The following is a 20,015-nucleotide window of genomic DNA, read 5'->3' as shown; positions in this document are numbered from 1 at the left end:
AATCGCTCGCATTTCCGCGCTCGTATTTTGTTTCCGCTGAAACTTTTCTTCTTTATCGTTCCTGGGGTTTTTTTTACGGATTAGAAGAAAAAAAAGAAGCGGGAAGAAAGAAAGAAAACAAAGAAAAGAAAAAAAACAGAGGCGACGGAATCGTCGAAGCACTTTGAAGAAAAAAAACGCTTCACGTTAAATTCAACCGTGGCTTTTAAAACACAAGAGCGTCGTTTCGCCTCCGTCCTGAATTTAACTCTGCGAACACGCGAGGAATTAGTCTGAAGACGCTGTGACCATCTCCCACACACACACATATATATTTATATATATATAAACTGGAGTGTGTAAGTGTGTAAATAAAAGACGAAGGAGAACAGAGAGTGGAGGTTTGAGAGCTGGAGGCAGCGACGATGTGAAGACGACGTGAAGACGATGTGAAGGGCAAAGATGAGAGTCGTGTTATCTGCGACCGCAGCGTCGCTTCATGAAAAAATAAAACAAAGAGTCACCGTCGCTAACGTCGGAAAGTTCGTACACAAGAGAACGAAGTTTTTATGTCGTAAACAACGATGTTTTGGACATGAGAAACGTTAAGACGTTAAAACAGGTTCCAGAGTGAAGAAAAGTCTTAAAACGCCTCCATGTACATTACAGTAGTTGAATATACAACTTTTGGGCTTTACAGCGCCACACAGAGGCCTGGCATAATGTACTACTAACGACTAATACTACTATGTGTTTGAAGTAATTTCTTGAAACTTTTTGCGTTACCTTTTTACGGAAAACTGCACATTTTTTACAAGTTACGTTAACATAAATGTATGTGTGTATGTATATAATAAGTTACATATCGTACGTTTATTAAATGTTCAAAGTCATTCAGAAAACGCTGTTTGAGTTAAATATAATTGGACGCTACTAAAATAACTTTGAAGCGATCAAAACCGATCTCAGCGAAAAAGAAGAAGTCAGAAAAGCTGGATTTTAAGTCAAAATTTAGAAAAAAAAGATAAAATTGTGAGGAAATTCATTTCAATCGGAATTCTGCAGATTTAAGTGAGATTTTTGAGAAAAAAGTCAAAATTCGGACAAAAAAAATATCAGAATTCTGCCTTTTGTCCCCTTACAATTTTCCCTTCAATCTGAATTCTGTAGTTTTCTGAGAAAAAAAGTGAGAATTCTGTATTTCAAGTCAAAAATTTGGACGGAAATTGTGAGAAAATACGTCAAAAATGTTACTTTTTTTCTCCCAATTTTCACTTCAATCTGAATTCTGCAGATTTAAGTTGGAAAAAAGGAGAATTTCAAGTCAAAATTCAGACCAAAAAAAAAAGGTGAAAATTGAGGAACAAATATCACAATTCTGCCTTTTTTCCCCCCTCACAATTTTCACTTGAATCTGAATTCTACAGATTTCTGAGAGAAAACTGAGAATTCTGCATTTCAAGTCAAAAAGTTGGACAAAAAGTGAAAATTGGGAGGAAAAAATACCATACAAAGAAAAGTCAAATCAAACTCAAGTGGCAAATTATGCAAATTACACAGAATTGGTGGTCATCACTGACCCATTTTAAGTGAGATTAAATGTACATTTTATGCTTCTTTTTGTGTAGTATTTGTATTTGTTGTGTTTGTCTTCGATTAAGGAAAACCAAACTTGACAAAATGAAACAGCTTTGCTCTAAAAATCTGCTCTGATCGTCTGAGGTGAGCCTTCACAGTTAATACACAACACTGTTGTATATATATATATATAAATATATAAGTACTGTATATATATATATTTGATAAAGGAGAAGAATTCCTCACAGAGTGAGAATGTTTGATGTGAAGAAGTTGCTTCACAGTTACATCAACGCCCCGGTTTTCGACGCGAGGCCCGATCAATGTCTGCGATCAACAGATCAAGGACGTCTCGGCATCGCACGCCAACCCCGACGCGTTCTCCCACGCACACACGCTCTGATCGCCGTGAACCCGGATTACCCAGATTTATTCCCACACACACACACACACACACACAGGAGATGAGATCAGTGAGAATAGATAACACGAGTTCAATAGACTCATGCTCGTGTCGGGGGTTATGACGCGTATTTTACATAATCCATGAGCAAATGCTCCATCACATGTTATTCATTCTGAAGAAAACATGTATATAATAAGATAAACAACACACACACACACACACACACATACATGTGTATGGGTGCCAAACAGGGTCACATTTGAGAGGATTTACAGCACAGGGTCGTTAAAGTGCGTCCAATCGACTTTTCGTGAGATACGCGGCGTGGAATGAAGTACACGCAGAGCGAGGTACAAGGTGCAAAGGGGTTGTTTTCACGGTCTGAAGTTCTTCATATTCTGGCTATAATGTCAAATAGGAGTGTGTGAATAAATAAATGAACGTGTGAAATAAACTGCACCTGAACTTTAAGACCACGCGAGAGCTAAAACTAATGAGCCTTAGCCCACGGTGACAGTGTTGTCCTCACCTTTGTGGTTCTTGGCCTCTCTGGATCCCTGTGGCAGTGGAGTGTAAGGCAGCGGCTGACGCTCAGAGAAACACTCCTTCAACGGCTGCAAGAGGAGAAACAAACACACAGAGAGAGAAAGAATGACGGTTTAGAGAGAGGGTCACAAATACTGCGTTTCTGATTCTACTGCTAAAGTTGCTGCTGTTTCTTCCTGGATCCATATACAATATTTAAGAGTAAACTAGTGCAGTGCCCGTAGGAAGTGTGTATTCCTATAGTGGGAGTTGAAGAAGATGTTTCAGTGATGGTAATGCATGATAAGGAACGTGAAGGCTGAAATAATACAAACAATGTGCAACCTCGTTAGGCACAACGCAAATGTGCAAGGGGAAAATATCGAAATTCTGACACTTTTTTTTTTTCATTTCAATCTAAATTCTGCAGATTTCTGAGAGAACAGTCAGAATTTCAAGTCAAAATTCAGACAAAAAGGTGAAAATGAACAAATATCAGAATTCCTTTTTTTCCCCACACAATTTTCACTTCAATCTGAATTCTACAGATTTCTGAGCAATAAGTCAAAATTCAAGTCAAAATTCGGCAACCTCGTTAGGCACAACGCAAATGTGCCTAATGGATCATTTCCTGAATTTTAAAAATTCATTAAAATTATTCCTTAAGAGATTTGCAAATATTTTCAACGGATCCTTGTTCAGGGTGATGCTGACTATTATGATGGTAAATTTCAAGTCATTCCGAGATACTTTTTAAAATCTATCTATCTATCTATCTATCTATCTATCTATCTATCTATCTATCTATCTATCTATCTATCTATCTATCTATCTATCTATCTATCTTCCTTCTGTCCTTCCTTCCTACATACCTTCTTAGCCAGCTAGCTAGCTACCTACCTAAATACCTACCTTCCTTTCTACCTACCTACATACTTTCTTACCTAGCTAGCTAGCTACCTTCCTTAATTCCTTCCTACCTACATTATCTTCCTACCTAGCTAGCTAGCTATTTTCCTACCTAAATACCTACCTACCTACCTACCTACCTACCTACCTACCTACCTACGTACCTTCCTTCCTACCTACCTACATATGTACCTTCTTACCTAGCTACCTACCTAGCTACCTACCTAGCTACCTACCTAGCTACCTAGCTACCTACCTACCTACCTACCTACCTACCTACCTACCTACCTACCTACCTACCTACCTACCTACCTACCTACCTACCTAGCTACCTTCCTACCTTCCTTCCTTCTTACCTACCTTCCTACCGAGTTACCAAAAAGACAAAACACTGTAAAATCATTAAAATCCGTAAAAGTTCAGTTTTGTTTTGTTATTTTCTTAAAAAGTCTAAAGTGATTCCCTGAACGTGGGAACATGTTCCCAAACAGGTCAAGAGTTATTCTCATGTTGACGTCGTCGTCGTTGTTGTTTGTTGTTGTTGTTGTTGTGCTTTTCTTTCACTTTCGAGGTCCAGAACGTTCTCTTCTCTTTAGCTCGCGGAAGCAGGCAGTTTATCACGACGCAGCGATATCTGATGCCTTTGCAGAAACACTTTCCTCTGCTGCAGGAATGGGAATTTCGGCGAGGCCTTTAATCATCGGGCGAGAAAACTCAACTGACAAATACACATTAGCGATGGTTTCGGAGCGGCACTGTTGTTGTTGTTGTTGTTGTTGTTGTTCCTCTACATGCCCGCGCATAACCTTGAGAAATCGAACGCTCGGCGCCGTTTAAACGGAACCATATTCTTCACGGGGGCAAAAGAGAGAGCACGGTGAATTGAAAACGATCACATAATACGCTCTCAGATAGAATCTCTAAAAAGGCATTAGGTCTGGCCAGCATGTGTCTCATATTACACCGAAAAGAGAAAAATGTCCTCGCCACATTTGTGCCGGGAGGATCGTGCTCTTTGAGAGCGAGAGCGAGAGCAACAGCTTGGAATAGAAATATTGTTTTGACAGCAGACCTGCTGCTCTCGGCCTCTCTGGAGTGGCTGAAACCTGTTACGAATATCGCGGATCACTCCTGCGCTTGTGTGGTTGGATGTAATACAAGCGGTGGCACAAGCCAAAAATAAGAACACGCTGTACTCGGTAAAAAGAAAGAAAGAAAGAAAGAAAGAAAGAAAATGCCACAAACCATCGGAGCAAAAAAAAACACAAAACAACAAATCAGGTTGTTATACATATAGTTTTTCGCTTCTAAACTGCAGCACCTGGAAACGGCCATGAACTCATGCCGCACTCGGTGTATGTATCAGTGCGATGCTGTTGGTGGGAGGAGCCGTGGACAATGTGGGAGGAGCCGTGGACAATGTGGGAGGAGCCGCGGACAATGTGGGAGGAGCCGCGGACAATGTGGGAGGAGCCGCGGACAATCTAAGCTGACGTAAGACGGGTCGACCCTGGATGGATTGTCCAGTCAGTCGCAGGGCGAACATTTAGGCTCCGTCCCAACACCTCCGTCCCCCTTAATATTTCCCCTTGGTTTTGAACTCCCTCAACCGTAAATTGCCCCCAATATTGAGACACCACTGCATGCAAATTAGCGTAGAGAACGTAACGAACGCGCCAACCTACGTCACTGCTGTTTTTCGTTCGGGAAAAACGCCGGCGGATTCAGCTGTTTGTTTTCCCTCCGTCAACGCTGTTTTTTTCCTCCGTCCTCGTAAAACGCTAAATTATCGCGAATGCGATTGAAATCTGACAAGTCCGTGGGGTATTCGTGTTCGAGTGAACGCCGGTACACGCGTCCAAAACACTGACAAAACTACCCAGATGTAGCAGAGCTAGCGCGTGCTCTCTCGGGGGGGGGGGCGCTCGGCGGGTAGCCGCTCGCAAGCTAGTTAGCTAGCTGCTTTCATAAACGGTCACTTGTTTTCGGACGTTAGCGTTCAAAGCTCAACGGTCCTCTGGATGTGTATCAAACCAACATATTCCGACACAGTTCGACATCGTAAACGTAAGCTTATTTGCGAAAATATATTACAGCGAAAATGTTCCTCGGCAGACGTGGCCGCCATCTTTCTTGAAAAAATATCAGCCGGCTCGCTGAATCCGCAAAGCATCATGGGTAATTTCATCTTCCACTTCTTTTTAAGGCCGCATCGCATCAGAGCTCACTACATTTTGAGGGTTGATTATAAGGAGAAAATCGCATTTCCCCTTGCTCCACCTTACATGTGAATGCGCAAAATGTAGGGTTAGGGCAAACATGTAGGGTTAGGGCAAAAATGTAGGGTTAGGGGAGGTATTGGGACAGGGCCAAAAACTCCCCAGTGTCCAATCCCCAATCTGCATGTCTTTGGAAATGCAAACTCCACGCCTTCGCACCCCAAACCGACAACCTTCCTGCCTTGAGGCAACAATGCCAGCCACGGCGCCCTCGCGTGCCCGATCGTGAAAATCTGATACGATCACAAAAAGGCCTAAATATCACAGATTTGCAGCAGCTTGGTAGATTCCGTCAAACGTCAACATCAACGGCAAACCCCAGAAACTGCCCGACAACCCGATTCTCCGGACACTGTTTGGATGTCTGTCCGACGTCTGTGTGCAGAAGCTCGAGCATCAAGGACGTGGTTTATCTATAAATCAGTTCACCAGAGGCAACTGGACTTCATCCAAAGAAACAAGTTCTTCAGGTACCAAGAAAATGCCTCTCGGCAGAAGAGGAGATCTGCGGCGTCACCCGTCTACGTCCACTTTGACTGCGAGGGTTTTCATCTCGTATCAACTTTTTACCCTGACCACAGATCTGGTGTTTTAGGAGCCATAAAAACTCTGTTATTGAGAAACCCAAACACCACCCTCGTGGTTTTTCGTGTCTCCGGAGAAAACGATCGTGTCATCCACCCCTCGTCGTCTTGGCTGGGTAACCCACTTGGTCTTGATCCCTAAAAGTCTTGGACTTGGATCCCAAATTCCTGGCCTTGCCTTGACCTTGGTTCACTCTGGTCTTCTGGTATCAACTTGGCCTTGGACCCTTAAAGTCTTGGTCTTGCTTTGGTTCACTCCAGTTTTGGTAACTTATTGGACTCGGACCCTAAAGTCTTTGTCTTGTCCTGGTCTTCGGTCACAATTTTCCTGGCAAGGTTTTGGGGCGGGATGGTTTTAAGAAAAAAGTCCTGTCATATTTGGAGTGTTGAAGCACCCGGAGCTTCTCCAATGACTGTAGTTGACTCTGAGACTCTACTGACTGCAATGATTGGTAGACGGCGGTAGGTGGCGCCACATGACGCCAAGACATGATTTCAAAACATAAACATGATTTGCAGTCTGCAAAATATTTTTTTTAATGCAAATATTTTGTCTGTACTGTTGTTGTTGGTGAGTTCAGTTTGTTATATGAACATTATTCTTGAGTCTCTGTGACATATTAGGAGGATTTTATGGCCAGTTGCTTTAGATCTATCACATAATGCACCTTTAAACTTGGCCCTCAACTTAATTTTTCTGAGAATCAGGACAGCACTTGGACTAGAGGGAGAGTGCATTTTTGAGATCGAGGGTTAAGATAGGAATTGGAATTCAACCCTAAATCCACAGCAAACTTTCAGGACTGAAGAAGCCTCTTGGACGACGGCGGTCCAGTCGCTCTCGATCTCGACGTCTTTTGGACGATAACGTCACCGTCTGGAGTTCCGGTTCCGGTTCCCGTCAGAGCGACTCCTGCTGCTCCGTCTCCACACTCTCCGCCGATCCACCGCCGCAGCGCCGCGCGCTGCTCTCTCCTGTTTCCGCCTCATTTCCTGAACCTGCATGAACGATCACAAGGCCGGGCCTCTTCAAAGCCCTGCTTGGCCCTAAAAGGCCTCGTCTAAATCCCTTTTTCGCTTGTCCCAAGATTAATCTCCCCGGTTGCCACATTATTAGCAGCGCCACCCACGGACAGAAGGGAAGGACCGCTGGGTTTAGATCCAGAATCCACCAACCAAACCCCATCTTTTTTGATTTTCCCTCCAGTAAAAAAAAAACCTCCCACTCAGTTCCAGCAGCGTAATGTGTGTTATGACCATGTCACCTCTTCAGAATCGAGCACCCGACCCATTCACCATCTGGGGGGGTTTTTCACCGCATCGCGTCCACGGTTTTTTTAACTCCCCCACGCAGCAGAAGATCAATCACTCGGGCCTCCCGTGTCTTCATTCTCTTTCTCTACCTCCTCCTTTCATTCTCTCTCTCTCTCTCTCCACATCTGCATTCTTTCATTTCGTCGGTCGCTGACCCGTCCAGAGGAACAGAAAACAGCGACGCTTCCACGACAAAGGGGGGAAGGGATGTGGAGCAAACGAAGAAGATGAGGATTAGGGCTTGATTAAAGAGCTGTGACGGCTGAAGTAAGACCAGGATCTGGGCTCAAAGGGAACCTCTGATCTGTATCTGTTTATTATTTAGAAAAAATTAATGGATTTTGTTGTTTGCTCGATGAAGCGGACGAGAGAGACGTTTGTGTTTCCCTGGACTTCAAAAGGACGACGTCCTGGAATGATTTGTATTATCATCGTTTTGAGTTTGTTCTCACAGAGACTCAAAAATAAATTCACATTTTTTAGAAGCTAATGCTTGATTTTGTGGAGTATAAAAACCCCAAATCAAAACAAAATATTACCTTAGTAATAGCTAATTTGGCTCCTGTAGACCATGGGTTCTCAAAGTTTTGATACCTGAGGGCCAATTTAGGAACCCAACATTGGACTGAGGGTTCGCCAAAAGAAAAAAACCAGAAAGAAATCCCATTTATAATCCTTTTAATGACCAGATTGCAGTTCTACAGTTTAGTGTTAAGTAATATAAGCGTTAATATAATGTACCTTTAAGCATTAATATAATAACGCTTTATAATTTACTGGGTAATTACCCAGTATTTTGGCCATTGTTCTTACCTTCTATTTACAGGTTAATACCAAGTAACACATTTCTGTTACCATATATTTACTGGGTAAATAGCTAGTAATTGGGGGCTGTAGCTACCTGCTTATTACCAGCTTATAACCCTATAATACACTAAAATTCACCATATAGAAACCAGGTAAATACCCAGTATTTTTGTTTACACTTATTGGTCTGTATCCAGTAATGTCCAATAAACATTTAACAAGCTTAGTAGCTCCTGGATTAAAACTATCAACTGTAATTCATTGCGGGGGCCGCCAGAAATGTTTCTGCGGGCCGCCATTGGGCCCCGGGCCGCACTTTGAGAACCAATGCTGTAGACCATCGCTTAAGTTAGTTTACTTACATTCGTTAATTGCATTCAAACTATAGGACTTTTGGCGTTTTTCTAATGATATACTACCATTACATAATTTACGTTCCATAGAATTGGAATTGTTAGAATTGAAAAATAAAATGATACCATAAAATTAGTTCCCTTGTTATTATTTTTTTTAGGTATACGACGGATTAAATCCATATTGATTTCTGCTGTGTTTCAGGTTCCATAAGACAATTCTGATATATAATTAGTATTAGCCAATTATATATCATTTAATTTGTTTAACCCTTTAAGGGACGACTCAACCATTTGGTCGAGCACACTTTAAGTCACTATATCTCACTGAAAACTCACTAACACTAAATTAACGTGACTTGTTCCGAACGTTGTACTTCATGAATTATGAAAAACCAGGTTTATCACGAACGGACGTCTCAACCGTTTGGTAGAGGCCTGTATCTGAAACACTGTAGCGTCTAATTTCACCGTTATTGTTATCATAAGTAAATAATTATAATAATGATTATATCTTTATTTCTTGCCGTATGTTCGAATTTAAAATCCAATTCCAAATCCTGAGGACGAGACGAGACACTTTTGTCTTCCTCTCTGTGCGTCCTCTGCCCTTGTTATCTGCGGTCGTACCGACACTGACCAGAGGGAGGTGCTACTGTGTCATGTATTTGTGGAGCTTCCGGACGCCCCTCGTCTGCTTCCTCTCTCTCTGTGTCTCTCTGCTGTGTCCAGATTAGTCTGCTCATCAAGCTGAGCATTGTTTTAATTTGCCCCGGCCCGGGGCATATGCTGAGCGTTCACATCGTTATTGTCTCCGTGCCACGTGACTTCTTATATCACCATGGCGACGGCGGCGGCGGCGGCGGCGGGAAATAACGTAGGCAGCGAGGATTCTGGGACGCAACGGTGTGGACACAAGGGAGAGGGAAGAAGAAGAAGAAGTAAAGAAAGAGGAATAATTAAATAAATAAATAAACAAAGTCTGTGTATGTTTTTTTTATGTGAGTGAGATAAAATAAAACACAACATCGGGTGGAGAGAGAGAGGGAGTGGAGAAGCTGTGTTGGATGTCATAATGAAAGATGATTCCCGTACAGGATAATACATCACACCGCCGCCGCCGCCGCCGCCGCTGCTCTGTCGTCTCCTTTCCTGCGTTGTTATGCGAATAAATGCTGATAAACCCAGAGGCGAGAGTGATTATTACCTCCAAACGTATCACCATGAGAGAAAGAGGGGGAGGGAGGGGAGCAGGAAGACGAGGATCAAGCACAGGGAGCACGAAAAACCACCACCTCCACAGTTGGGTTCCTGAACAACTCAAGACGCCAGAAGAAAAGAAAAAAACAACAACTGTGAGCCGGAGAGAGAAGGTTTGACGCAGATCCTCGTGTTTTTTCAGATGCAGCTGCAGCAAAGTTTACCAAGTTTGACAAGGAAGTGTGTTCGTCGAGGCCACATGTACGAGCTCCGAGAGAACTGGAAACACAAGACTTTTAGGGTCCAAAGACCAAGTCCCGATCAAGGAATTAGGGACCAAAGACGAAGTTCTACTCATTATGAAAACACAGAGTCAACCAAGACGAGACAAGTTGATACCAGAAGACCAGAGTGAACCGAGGTCAAGGCCAGGAATTTGGGATCCAAGTCCAAGACGTTTCGAAGAACCAGAGTGAACCAAGACCAAGACTTTTAGGGTCCAAGATCGAGTCCTTACCAAGAAATTAGTGACTAAAGACGAAGTTCTACTCATTATGAAAAGAATCAACCAAGTCAACCGAGACTTTAAAGGGTCCAAGACCAGAGTGAACCGAGGTCAAGGCAAGGCCAGGAATTTGGGATCCAAGTCAGCACCGAGAGTTTTAAGGACTAAGACCGACTTTCAGGATCCAAGTTCAAGAAGTTACGAAGAACCAAAGTGAACCAAGACCAAGACTACCAAGATAATTGTGAATGAAGACCAAAACAAGACTAAGAGTTTTAGAATCCAAGTCCAGGACTTTCATCATCCAAGACCAAGACTTTTAGGGCCCAATACCAAGTCCTTGCCAAGACAATCATGCCCAAAGGTCTAGACAAGATTTTAGGGTCAAAGCAAAGTCCTTAACAAGACAAGTGTGACCAAAGACCAGGACAAGACAAATACCGTAGGGCCCAAGACCAAGAAGTTACAAAAACCAGAGGGAACCAAGGCAAGCTCAAGACTTTCAGTATCCAAGAGCAATATCGTTAGGGCCCAAGATCAAGACAATCATGACAAGACTTTAGAGTCAAAGTCCATGTGGTTTCAAAAACCATAGTGAACCAAGACGAGACCAAGACTTTCGGGGCCCAAAGCCAAGGCCTTACCAAGACAATTGCGACCAAAGACCAGGACAAGACAAAGACTTAAGGGTCCAAGACCGAGTCATTATGAAAACCAGAGGGAACCAAGGCAAGACCAAGACTTTTGGTATCCAAGACCAAGACTTTCAGGGCCAAAGGTAAAGTTCTTACCAAGACAATCATGACCAAAGGTCAACACAAGACTTTAGGGTCAAAGTCCATGTGCTTTCAAGTCCTTACCGAGACAATTGTGACCAAAATCCAGGACAAGACAAAGACTTTAGGGTCAAAGTCCATGTGGTTTCAAAAACCACATTGAACCAAGACAAGACCAATACTTCCAGGACCCAAGGCCAAGTCCTTAACAAGACAATTGTGACCAAAGACCAGGACAAGACAAAGACTTAAGGGTCCAAGACCAAGTCATTATGAAAACCAGAGGAAACCAAGGCAAGACCAAGACTTTTGGTATCCAAGACCAAGACTTTCAGGGCCAAAGGCAAAGTCCTTACCAAGACAATCATGACCAAAGGTCAACACAAGACTTAAGGGTCAAAGTCCATGTGGTTTCAAGTCCTTACCGAGACAATTGCGACCAATGTCCAGGACAAAACAAAGACTTTAGGATCAAGGTCTTCACAAAAACCACAGTAAACCAAGAAGAGACCAAACGTTTTCGAGATAAAGTCGATCCCAGAACTTAAGTGAACAAGGACAAGACAAAGATTACCAAGACCAAGACTATTGGGGACCAAGACGAGTACACTTTATAAAGTATAATGGTGAAGTGAAGTGGGCAGGACCAAAGTACACATAAGTACACACATAAGTACACATGTTGAAGCTCCGAGGCCGCCTCCTCCTCCTGACACAGCTGCTTCCTGCCTCCGCTCACCTCCAGACTGACCAGCAATACAATCTAATTACAGCCGCGCTGCAGACGGAGATCCAGTGTAAACACCGGGCCCTCGTTTTTATTTTTATTTTTTTTGTATCTCCTTATACATCTGGACATGTAGACAAAGTGCTAAAAGGAAATAAATGTGGCCTGACAGCCACATCAAAGAGTTCAGCCAGAGGCTTTACTGCTACTTAGGGCACAGGAATGTTGTTGCTAAGCATCCGAGAGGGTCCTGTCCTGCCTGAGAGAGGGAGGAAGACGAGGGGATGATGAAGAGAGGGAAATGAAAGAGTGTTGGAGGGGGGGGGGGGGGGGAGGGGCGGGGGGGGGGGGGGCTGACATTGAGGGGAAACTTGGGACTGGAGAAGATTTTTTTGTAGCTTAAAGCAATTGTTGGAAGAAACAAGCCTTCTGTTTTGTTTTCTCCTGACACCGTTTCGGCTTTTTTGGTGCTCGCAAACGACGTGTATGAAAATGTCTTTTGATATCTTTTCTCTTTGGGTCTGAATCAAAATATGTTCTTTTGTGTCTGAGCGGGGGGGGGATAAAGGGGGGGATGAGGGGGGGGGTTGTGACTTTTTTTGTTTTTTTGGGTTGTTTTCCTCACGTCTCCGTAAACCGCGGCTGCTTTGTGATCACGTCGCAGATCAGAGGAGACGCCACTCGCGAACTTATTTGAGTCAACGTTTTTTAACGTCGGCGGCGACACGTTTATCTTAGTTTTATTTTTTGATACATATATATATAATTTTTTTTTTTTTTGTCAAAGATTCATGTTGTTTTTGAAGTTAGAAACGAAACAAAAAAAAAAAGACAAAAGCAGCAGAGCGGAGGTTGCGGCGTGTTACAGCATGTAACGATGAAATAAGAAATGCACTAGGGATTAAAAACTAACTCTCGTTTACAACGTACAAAAAAACACATTTTAATCCATGGAACTGTGCATTTAAATCAAATGTATCATCAGTGATATACAATATCTTACCAGAGCAATTACTTCAACATGTTTATTATGTATGATTATGTTGTTATTTTCTAAAGATATATCTATAGATAAGGGACTATGTTACAGGTACATGGAACAAGTCTTAGCTTAGCTCTGCATGACCTATGACCTAGGTTTAAGTGTCTTATCTAACTTACTGTTCAGGGCGATGCCGACTATTATGATGGTAAATTTCAAGTCATTCCGAGATACTTTTTGTTTTTGAGACTAAAGTCAGCTCACTGTCAAAGTGCATCAGGGCAAATGGATAATTTCCTGAATTTCAAAAATTAATCAAAATTATTCCTTAAGAGGTTTAGGAATAATTTCAACAGATCCTTGTTCAGGGCGATGCCGACTATTATGATGGTAAATTTCAAGTCATTCCGAGATACTTTTCGTTTTCTGGAAGAAAGTCAGCTCACTGTCAAAGTGCATCAGAGCAAATGGATCATTTCCTGAATTTTCAAAAATTCATTAAAATTATTCCTTAAGAGGTTTGCAAATAATTTCAACTGATCCTTGTTCAGGGCGATGCCGACTATTGTGATAGTAAATTTCAAGTCATTCCGAGATACTTTTTGTTTTGAGAAGAAACTCAGCTCACTGTCAAAGTGCATCAGGGCAAATGGATCATTTCAAGAATTTCAAAAATTCATAAAAAATATTCCTTAAGAGGTTTGCAAATATTTTCAACAGATCCTTGTTCAGGGCGATGCCGACTATAATGAAGGTAAATTTCAAGTCATTCCGAGATACTTTTTGTTTTTGAGAAGAAAGTCAGCTCACTGTCAAAGTGCATCAGGGCAAATGGATCATTTCCCGAATTTCAAAAATTCATAAAAAATATTCCTTAAGAGGTTTGCAAATATTTTCAACAGATCCTTGTTCAGGGCGATGCCGACTATAATGAAGGTAAATTTCAAGTCATTCCGAGATACTTTTCGTTTTCTGGAAGAAAGTCAGCTCACTGTCAAAGTGCATCAGAGCAAATGGATCATTCCCTGAATTTTCAAAAATTCATTAAAATTATTCCTTAAGAGGTTTGCAAATAATTTCAACTGATCCTTGTTCAGGGCGATGCCGACTATTATGATAGTAAATTTCAAGTCATTCCGAGATACTTTTTTTTTTCGAGAAGAAAGTCAGCTCACTGTCAAAGTGCATCAGGGCAAATGGATCATTTCCCGAATTTCAAAAATTCATAAAAAATATTCCTTAAGAGGTTTGCAAATATTTTCAACAGATCCTTGTTCAGGGTGATGCCGACTATTATGAAGGTAAATTTCAAGTCATTCCGAGATACTTTTCGTTTTCTGGAAGAAAGTCAGCTCACTGTCAAAGTGCATCAGAGCAAATGGATCATTCCCTGAATTTTCAAAAATTCATTAAAATTATTCCTTAAGAGGTTTGCAAATAATTTCAACTGATCCTTGTTCAGGGCGATGCCGACTATTATGATAGTAAATTTCAAGTCATTCCGAGATACTTTTTTTTTTCGAGAAGAAAGTCAGCTCACTATCAAAGTGCATAAGAGCAAATGGATCATTTCCTGAATTTCAAAAATTCATTAAAATTATTCCTTAAGAGGTTTGCAAATATTTTCAACAGATCTTTGTTCAGGGCGATGCCGACTATTATGATGGTAAATTTTAAGTCATTCCGAGATACTTTTTGTTTTTGAGAAGAAAGTCAGCTCACTGTCAAAGTGCATCAGGGCAAATGGATAATTTCATGAATTTCAAAAATTCATGAAAATTTTTCCTTAAGAGGTTTGCAAATATTTTCAACAGATCCTTGTTCAGGGCGATGCCGACTATTATGATGGTAAATTTCAAGTCATTCCGAGATACTTTTTGTTTTTTTGAAGAAAGTCAGCTCACTGTCAAAGTGCATCAGGGCAAATGGATCATTTCCTGAATTTCAAAAATTCATTAAAATTATTCCTTAAGACGTTTGCAAATATTTTCAACAGATCCTTGTTCAGGGCGATGCCGACTATCATGATTGTGAATTTCAAGTAATTCCGAGATACTTTTTGTTTTCGAGAAGAAAGTCAGCTCACTGTCAAAGTGTATGAGAGAAAATTGATAATTTCCTGAATTTCAAAAATTCATCAAAATTATTCCTTAAGAGGTTTGCAAATAATTTCAACGGATCCTTGTTCAGGGCGATGCCGACTATTATGAAGGTAAATTTCAAGTCATTCCGAGATACTTTTCGTTTTCTGGAAGAAAGTCACTGTCAAAGTGCATCAGGGCAAATGGATCATTTCCTGAATTTCAAAAATTCATAAAAATTATTCCTTAAGAGGTTTGCAAATAATTTCAACAGATCCTTGTTCAGGGCGATGCCGACTATTATGATGGTAAATTTCAAGTCATTCCGAGATACTTTTTGTTTTTGAGAAGAAACTCAGCTCACTGTCAAAGTGCATCAGGGCAAATGGATCATTTCCTGAATTTCAAAAATTCATCACAATTATTCCTTAAGAGTTTTGCAAATATTTTCAACTGATCCTTGTTCAGGGCGATGCCGACTATTATCGTGAGAAATTTCAAGTCATTCCAAGATACTTTTTGTTTTTGAGATTTTCCTCTATGGGGTTTGTTGTGGGAGAGTGAAGCCGTTTGAGAAAGCAACGGAAAACTTCACTTTTAGGCTGGAAACTGAGCGGATAAAGACACAGACACATTCTTAAGCAATCATATATATAATAATATGACTATAATATATTATATATGATACTATTATTACATTATACACAAGGTAAGCTTTATAATGGTGTTGCAGTGGTCACTGGTCACTGGTTTCTGACCTCTCCGTGACCTCTAATGTGGCTAAAATCAACATTAACTGTTCAATTTAGTTCAGTAAGTTTAATATTTTGCGTGATTCAAAGTAGGGAACTTTCTTTTTAAGCTGCACCGGACGATTTGTTACTCTTTTCGTTGCTTTAAAATAATAAATAAAAAAATAAAAAAATACTGCTCCTGTGCAGCATTTTAAGAGTTTTATGACTCATCCCAAAGTCATTTAGTTTTGTGACGAGATTTAACCTCTGCTTTTTAAAAAAAAAAAAAAAATGGAACAATCTGTGTTAAAACAAAACTGATTTTCTCACATTTTCAATCAAACGTGTGATTTCTTTTATCTGTTAACTGCGGGGGGGAAAAGAGAAGATGTGTGTGTGTGTGTGTGTTTGCCTTATATTTGGAAATATTTTCATCTTCTCCTTGTTTAACCCAAAACTACACAAACACACACACACACACACACACACACACACGGAGAACCCACAGCAGCTCAGGAGTGTGTGACATATCATGAGGTTTTCTGTTCCGATTAGGGCTGCAGCTAACGTCAGCGCTGTTTTCTAGACGGTGGGATGTTTAATAATTGAAGAGTCGGAGAGCGGGCCTGTCACAGCGGCTTGTCTCCGATGTTTCCTACGCAATTAGACGCCGGGAGACATTTGAAGAGGACCCATGAAGGAAAGAGGAGAGAGAGCGACGGAGGAGGGAGGGAGGAAAGAGAAGGAGGCACAAAAAAAGTGACATGTGAACTTAAAGGGAAATTAGCTCTTCACACGAGTGAAATGTGAAGGTTACTTAGCGATGCTTAACTCAGACTGCGACTGTGTGAAGTGCGTGTTTGACTCAGACTGCGATTTTTTTTTTCTCCCTTTACTTTGAGCTCGGGCTTCAGTCAGCGAGATCACAGACGCACTGGAAAATAATTTTGACTCCAGGCGTACGGGAGGAGGAAGAAGAGGAAGAAGAAGAAGACGAAGACGACGAAGACCTGAGATGTCGAAATAATGAGTTCTCTTGATGTTTTCCGGAGAAGATGTGCGATGATGATGCAGACAGATGCACCGCTCGCATCCCCACAACACAGCATTAGCATGTGTGCGTGTACAGTATACACACTCACGCACTCACTCACTCACATGAAACATTAACTGTGTACACGGGGGAACTTTCTAACGCGGGGGTTAAATATCACACGGACCTTTGACGGCGTGACGCGGGGGTCAATTCGAAATTAGACACAATTATCCTCACAAAAATCTGCTAAAAAGACATTTAAATACTAGAGCTGGGTTGCGTTAGCGGCGGTTAACGGCGTCAACGTTAGCGCATGACGCGTTTCCATGACGCCTGAGCGAACGTAACGCCATGTTTAAGTGAATACGTGAACGTAAAATGAGCCTCTAAAGTAATGCTAAACTTAGCGCTAACGCAGCTAACTAGTAAACAGTGCCTGGACTCCAGTGCCGCAGCACATAAACATGACGTCACGCGCGTCTATTTTCAGTCATTAAAATGCGTCATGTGTTAACGACGCATAAGACGCTAATGCAGCTAATGGAGCTAACTGGTAAACGGTGCCTGGACACTGGTTTCGCGGCACGTTTACAAACATGACGTCTTGCTCGTCTATTTCAAGTCAGTCGTCATGGAAACGCGCCATGCATTAACGACCTTAAAGGAGCTAACACAGCTAACTGAGCTAACAGGTAAACGGTGCCCGGACTTCGGTGCGGCGGCACGTAAACATGACGTCACGCGCGGTAAATTTTCCGGTCAGTCGTCATGGAAAAGCACCATGCGTTAACGTCGTCAAAGGAGCTAACACAGCTAACGGAGCTAATGGAGCTAACTGGTAAACGGTGCCTGGACTCCGGTTTCGCGGCACACTTACAAACATGACGTCGCGCTCGTCTCACGTCAGTCGTCATGGAAACGTCATGGAAACGCGTCAATGCGTTAATGTTCGTTAGCATTGACTGCCGTCAACGTGCCCACTGCCCAGCACTATCATCGTCACCATACATGTTTTACGATTTACTGTGTTTTTGCTGAATTAGACGCTAAGTCCAGATGTTTTTATACTAAAAACTGTCAAATGTGCGCTGTAGCCACCTGCTGGGGAATTATGGTACTGCAGTTTGGCCCACAAACGCAAACAAATAAAGAATTATAAGTAAAAGATATCTTCAGAATGTTGTTTTATTTTGCTGTTAGGGAAGTGGTAATATGATTTGAGAAGCCTTTATGTCCCTGAGAACTAAAAACAACAGTTTTCTCTATGGACTTTTGTGCAGGAAAGCGAAACTTTCAATTTCTTTATGTTAAGTGGCTAAAATCAATTGTCTTTTAAATTGGAGAGGACCAGATACATTCTTTTTGGCAAAGAAATCACCACAAAAGGTTAAAAGTAGCATCATTTTGTTTTAGAAAACACATTCCTCATGTAACGTTATTTTTTTTAGTGTTGGAATACGACATATAAAGCAGTAAATACACGCGATAAATGCGTTTCCTCTCCGTCTCTGTGTTCGCCTCCCATCCCTGACGGCCTGTTCTTCTGCGAGTGCTTTTCCCTCACCCACATCATCATCTCGCACTGCTGACACCGCCGTATCTCGCTGCTATCATAAGTCACGGGCAAATGACCCAGATCCTCCGCAGCGAGACAGGAAGCCTCTACGGGGGCCTGTAAGCTGTGTCATTACACCGTGTCATCTTTATGGCACGGAGCGACGCTCCGGCTCGCTGTCTAATTACATTCTGCCTACTTCATTTAGCCAGACAGCGATGGAGCAGCAGGTAAACAATGCATTAAGAACGGAGAGCTCTCCTCCTGCTGCTCTGCTGGGGGACAGCCCTATGTTCCGAGAGCCCTGGAGCCCCAGAGCGGGGACACCTCCCACCACCTCCCACCCCAAGCCCTGGAGCTCCACAGCGGGGACACTGACCACCATCTACCCACTGCTCTGGAGCTCCACAGGGGGGACAACAACCACCACCTACCCGCCTCCCTGGAGCCCCAGAGCGGGGACAACTACCGCAACCTCCTGCCCCACACCCTGGAATTCCACAGCGGGGACAACCACCACCACCACCACCTACCCGCCTCCCTGGAGCGGGGACAACTACCACCACCTCCCAACCCCAGTCCTGGAGCTCCACAGCGGGGACACTGACCACCATCTACCCGCTGCCCTGGAGCCCCAGAGCGGGGACAACGACCACCAACTCCCGCCCCAAACCATGGAGCTCCACAGCGGGGACACTGACCACCATCTACCCGCTGCCCTGGAGCCCCAGAGCGGGGACAACGACCACCAACTCCCGCCCCACACCATGGAGCTCCACAGCGGGGACAACAACCACCACTATCCTGCCGTCCTGGAGCCCCAGACCGGGGACAACAACAACCAACACCTCCCACCCCACAACCTGGAGCTCCACAGCGGGGACACTGACCACCATCTACCTGCTGCCCTGGAGCCCCAGAGCGGGGACAACGACCACCAACTCCCGCCCCACACCATGGAGCTCCACAGCGGGGACAACAACCACCACTATCCTGCCGTCCTGGAGCCCCAGACCGGGGACAACAACAACCAACACCTCCCACCCCACAACCTGGAGCTCCACAGCGGGGACACTGACCACCATCTACCTGCTGCCCTGGAGCCCCAGAGCGGGGACAACTACCACCACCTCCCACCCCCAGTCCTGGAGTTCCACAGCCGGGACAACAACCACCACCTACCCGCCACCCTGGAGACCCAGAACGGGGACAACAACAACCACAAACCTGCCGTCCTGGAGCCCCAGACCCCGCCCCAAACCCTGGAGTTCCACAGCGGGGACTACAACCACCACCAACCTGCTGCCCTGGAGCCCCAGAGCGGGGACAACAACCACTACCTCCCACCCCACACCCTGGAGCTCCACAGTGGGGACGCTGACCAATCTACCTGCCGCCCTGGAGCCCCAGAGCGGGGACAACAACCACCACCTCCTGCGGAGCTCCACAGTGGGGACAACAACCACCACCAACCTGCCCTCCTGGAGCCCCAGAGCAGGACAACTACCACCCACTCCCGCCCCACATCCTGGAGTTCCAGAGCAGGGACACTGACCACCACCTACTCGCCTCCCTGGAGCCCCAATGCAATACATTTAATACTTGTGCTTGTGTCAGAACAGTTTACATAGGTCGTAGGGCTTTCGAAACATAGGTATTTCCGAATATAACCGTTCTGCTGTGGT

The 20,015-nt window shown here is 43.4% G+C and overlaps 1 protein-coding gene across 1 annotated transcript in view; it reads right to left on the bottom strand.

The window, feature by feature from the left end:
* Positions 1-20,015, bottom strand: part of lrmda (leucine rich melanocyte differentiation associated) — a gene marked incomplete at its 3' end in the record, with an annotated part of 362,986 nt that overhangs the window by 47,285 nt on the left and 295,686 nt on the right. The window contains exon 6 of the mRNA XM_083897596.1: positions 2,493-2,577. Within this exon, the coding sequence (XP_083753722.1) occupies positions 2,493-2,577 (85 nt within the window). The remainder of the gene's footprint in view (positions 1-2,492; positions 2,578-20,015) is intronic.

The sequence above is a fragment of the Microchirus variegatus genome (genome assembly GCF_963457635.1).
Source record: "Microchirus variegatus genome assembly, chromosome: 11".
Lineage (NCBI taxonomy): Eukaryota > Metazoa > Chordata > Actinopteri > Pleuronectiformes > Soleidae > Microchirus > Microchirus variegatus.
This window is presented reverse-complemented; position numbering and strand designations above follow the sequence as displayed.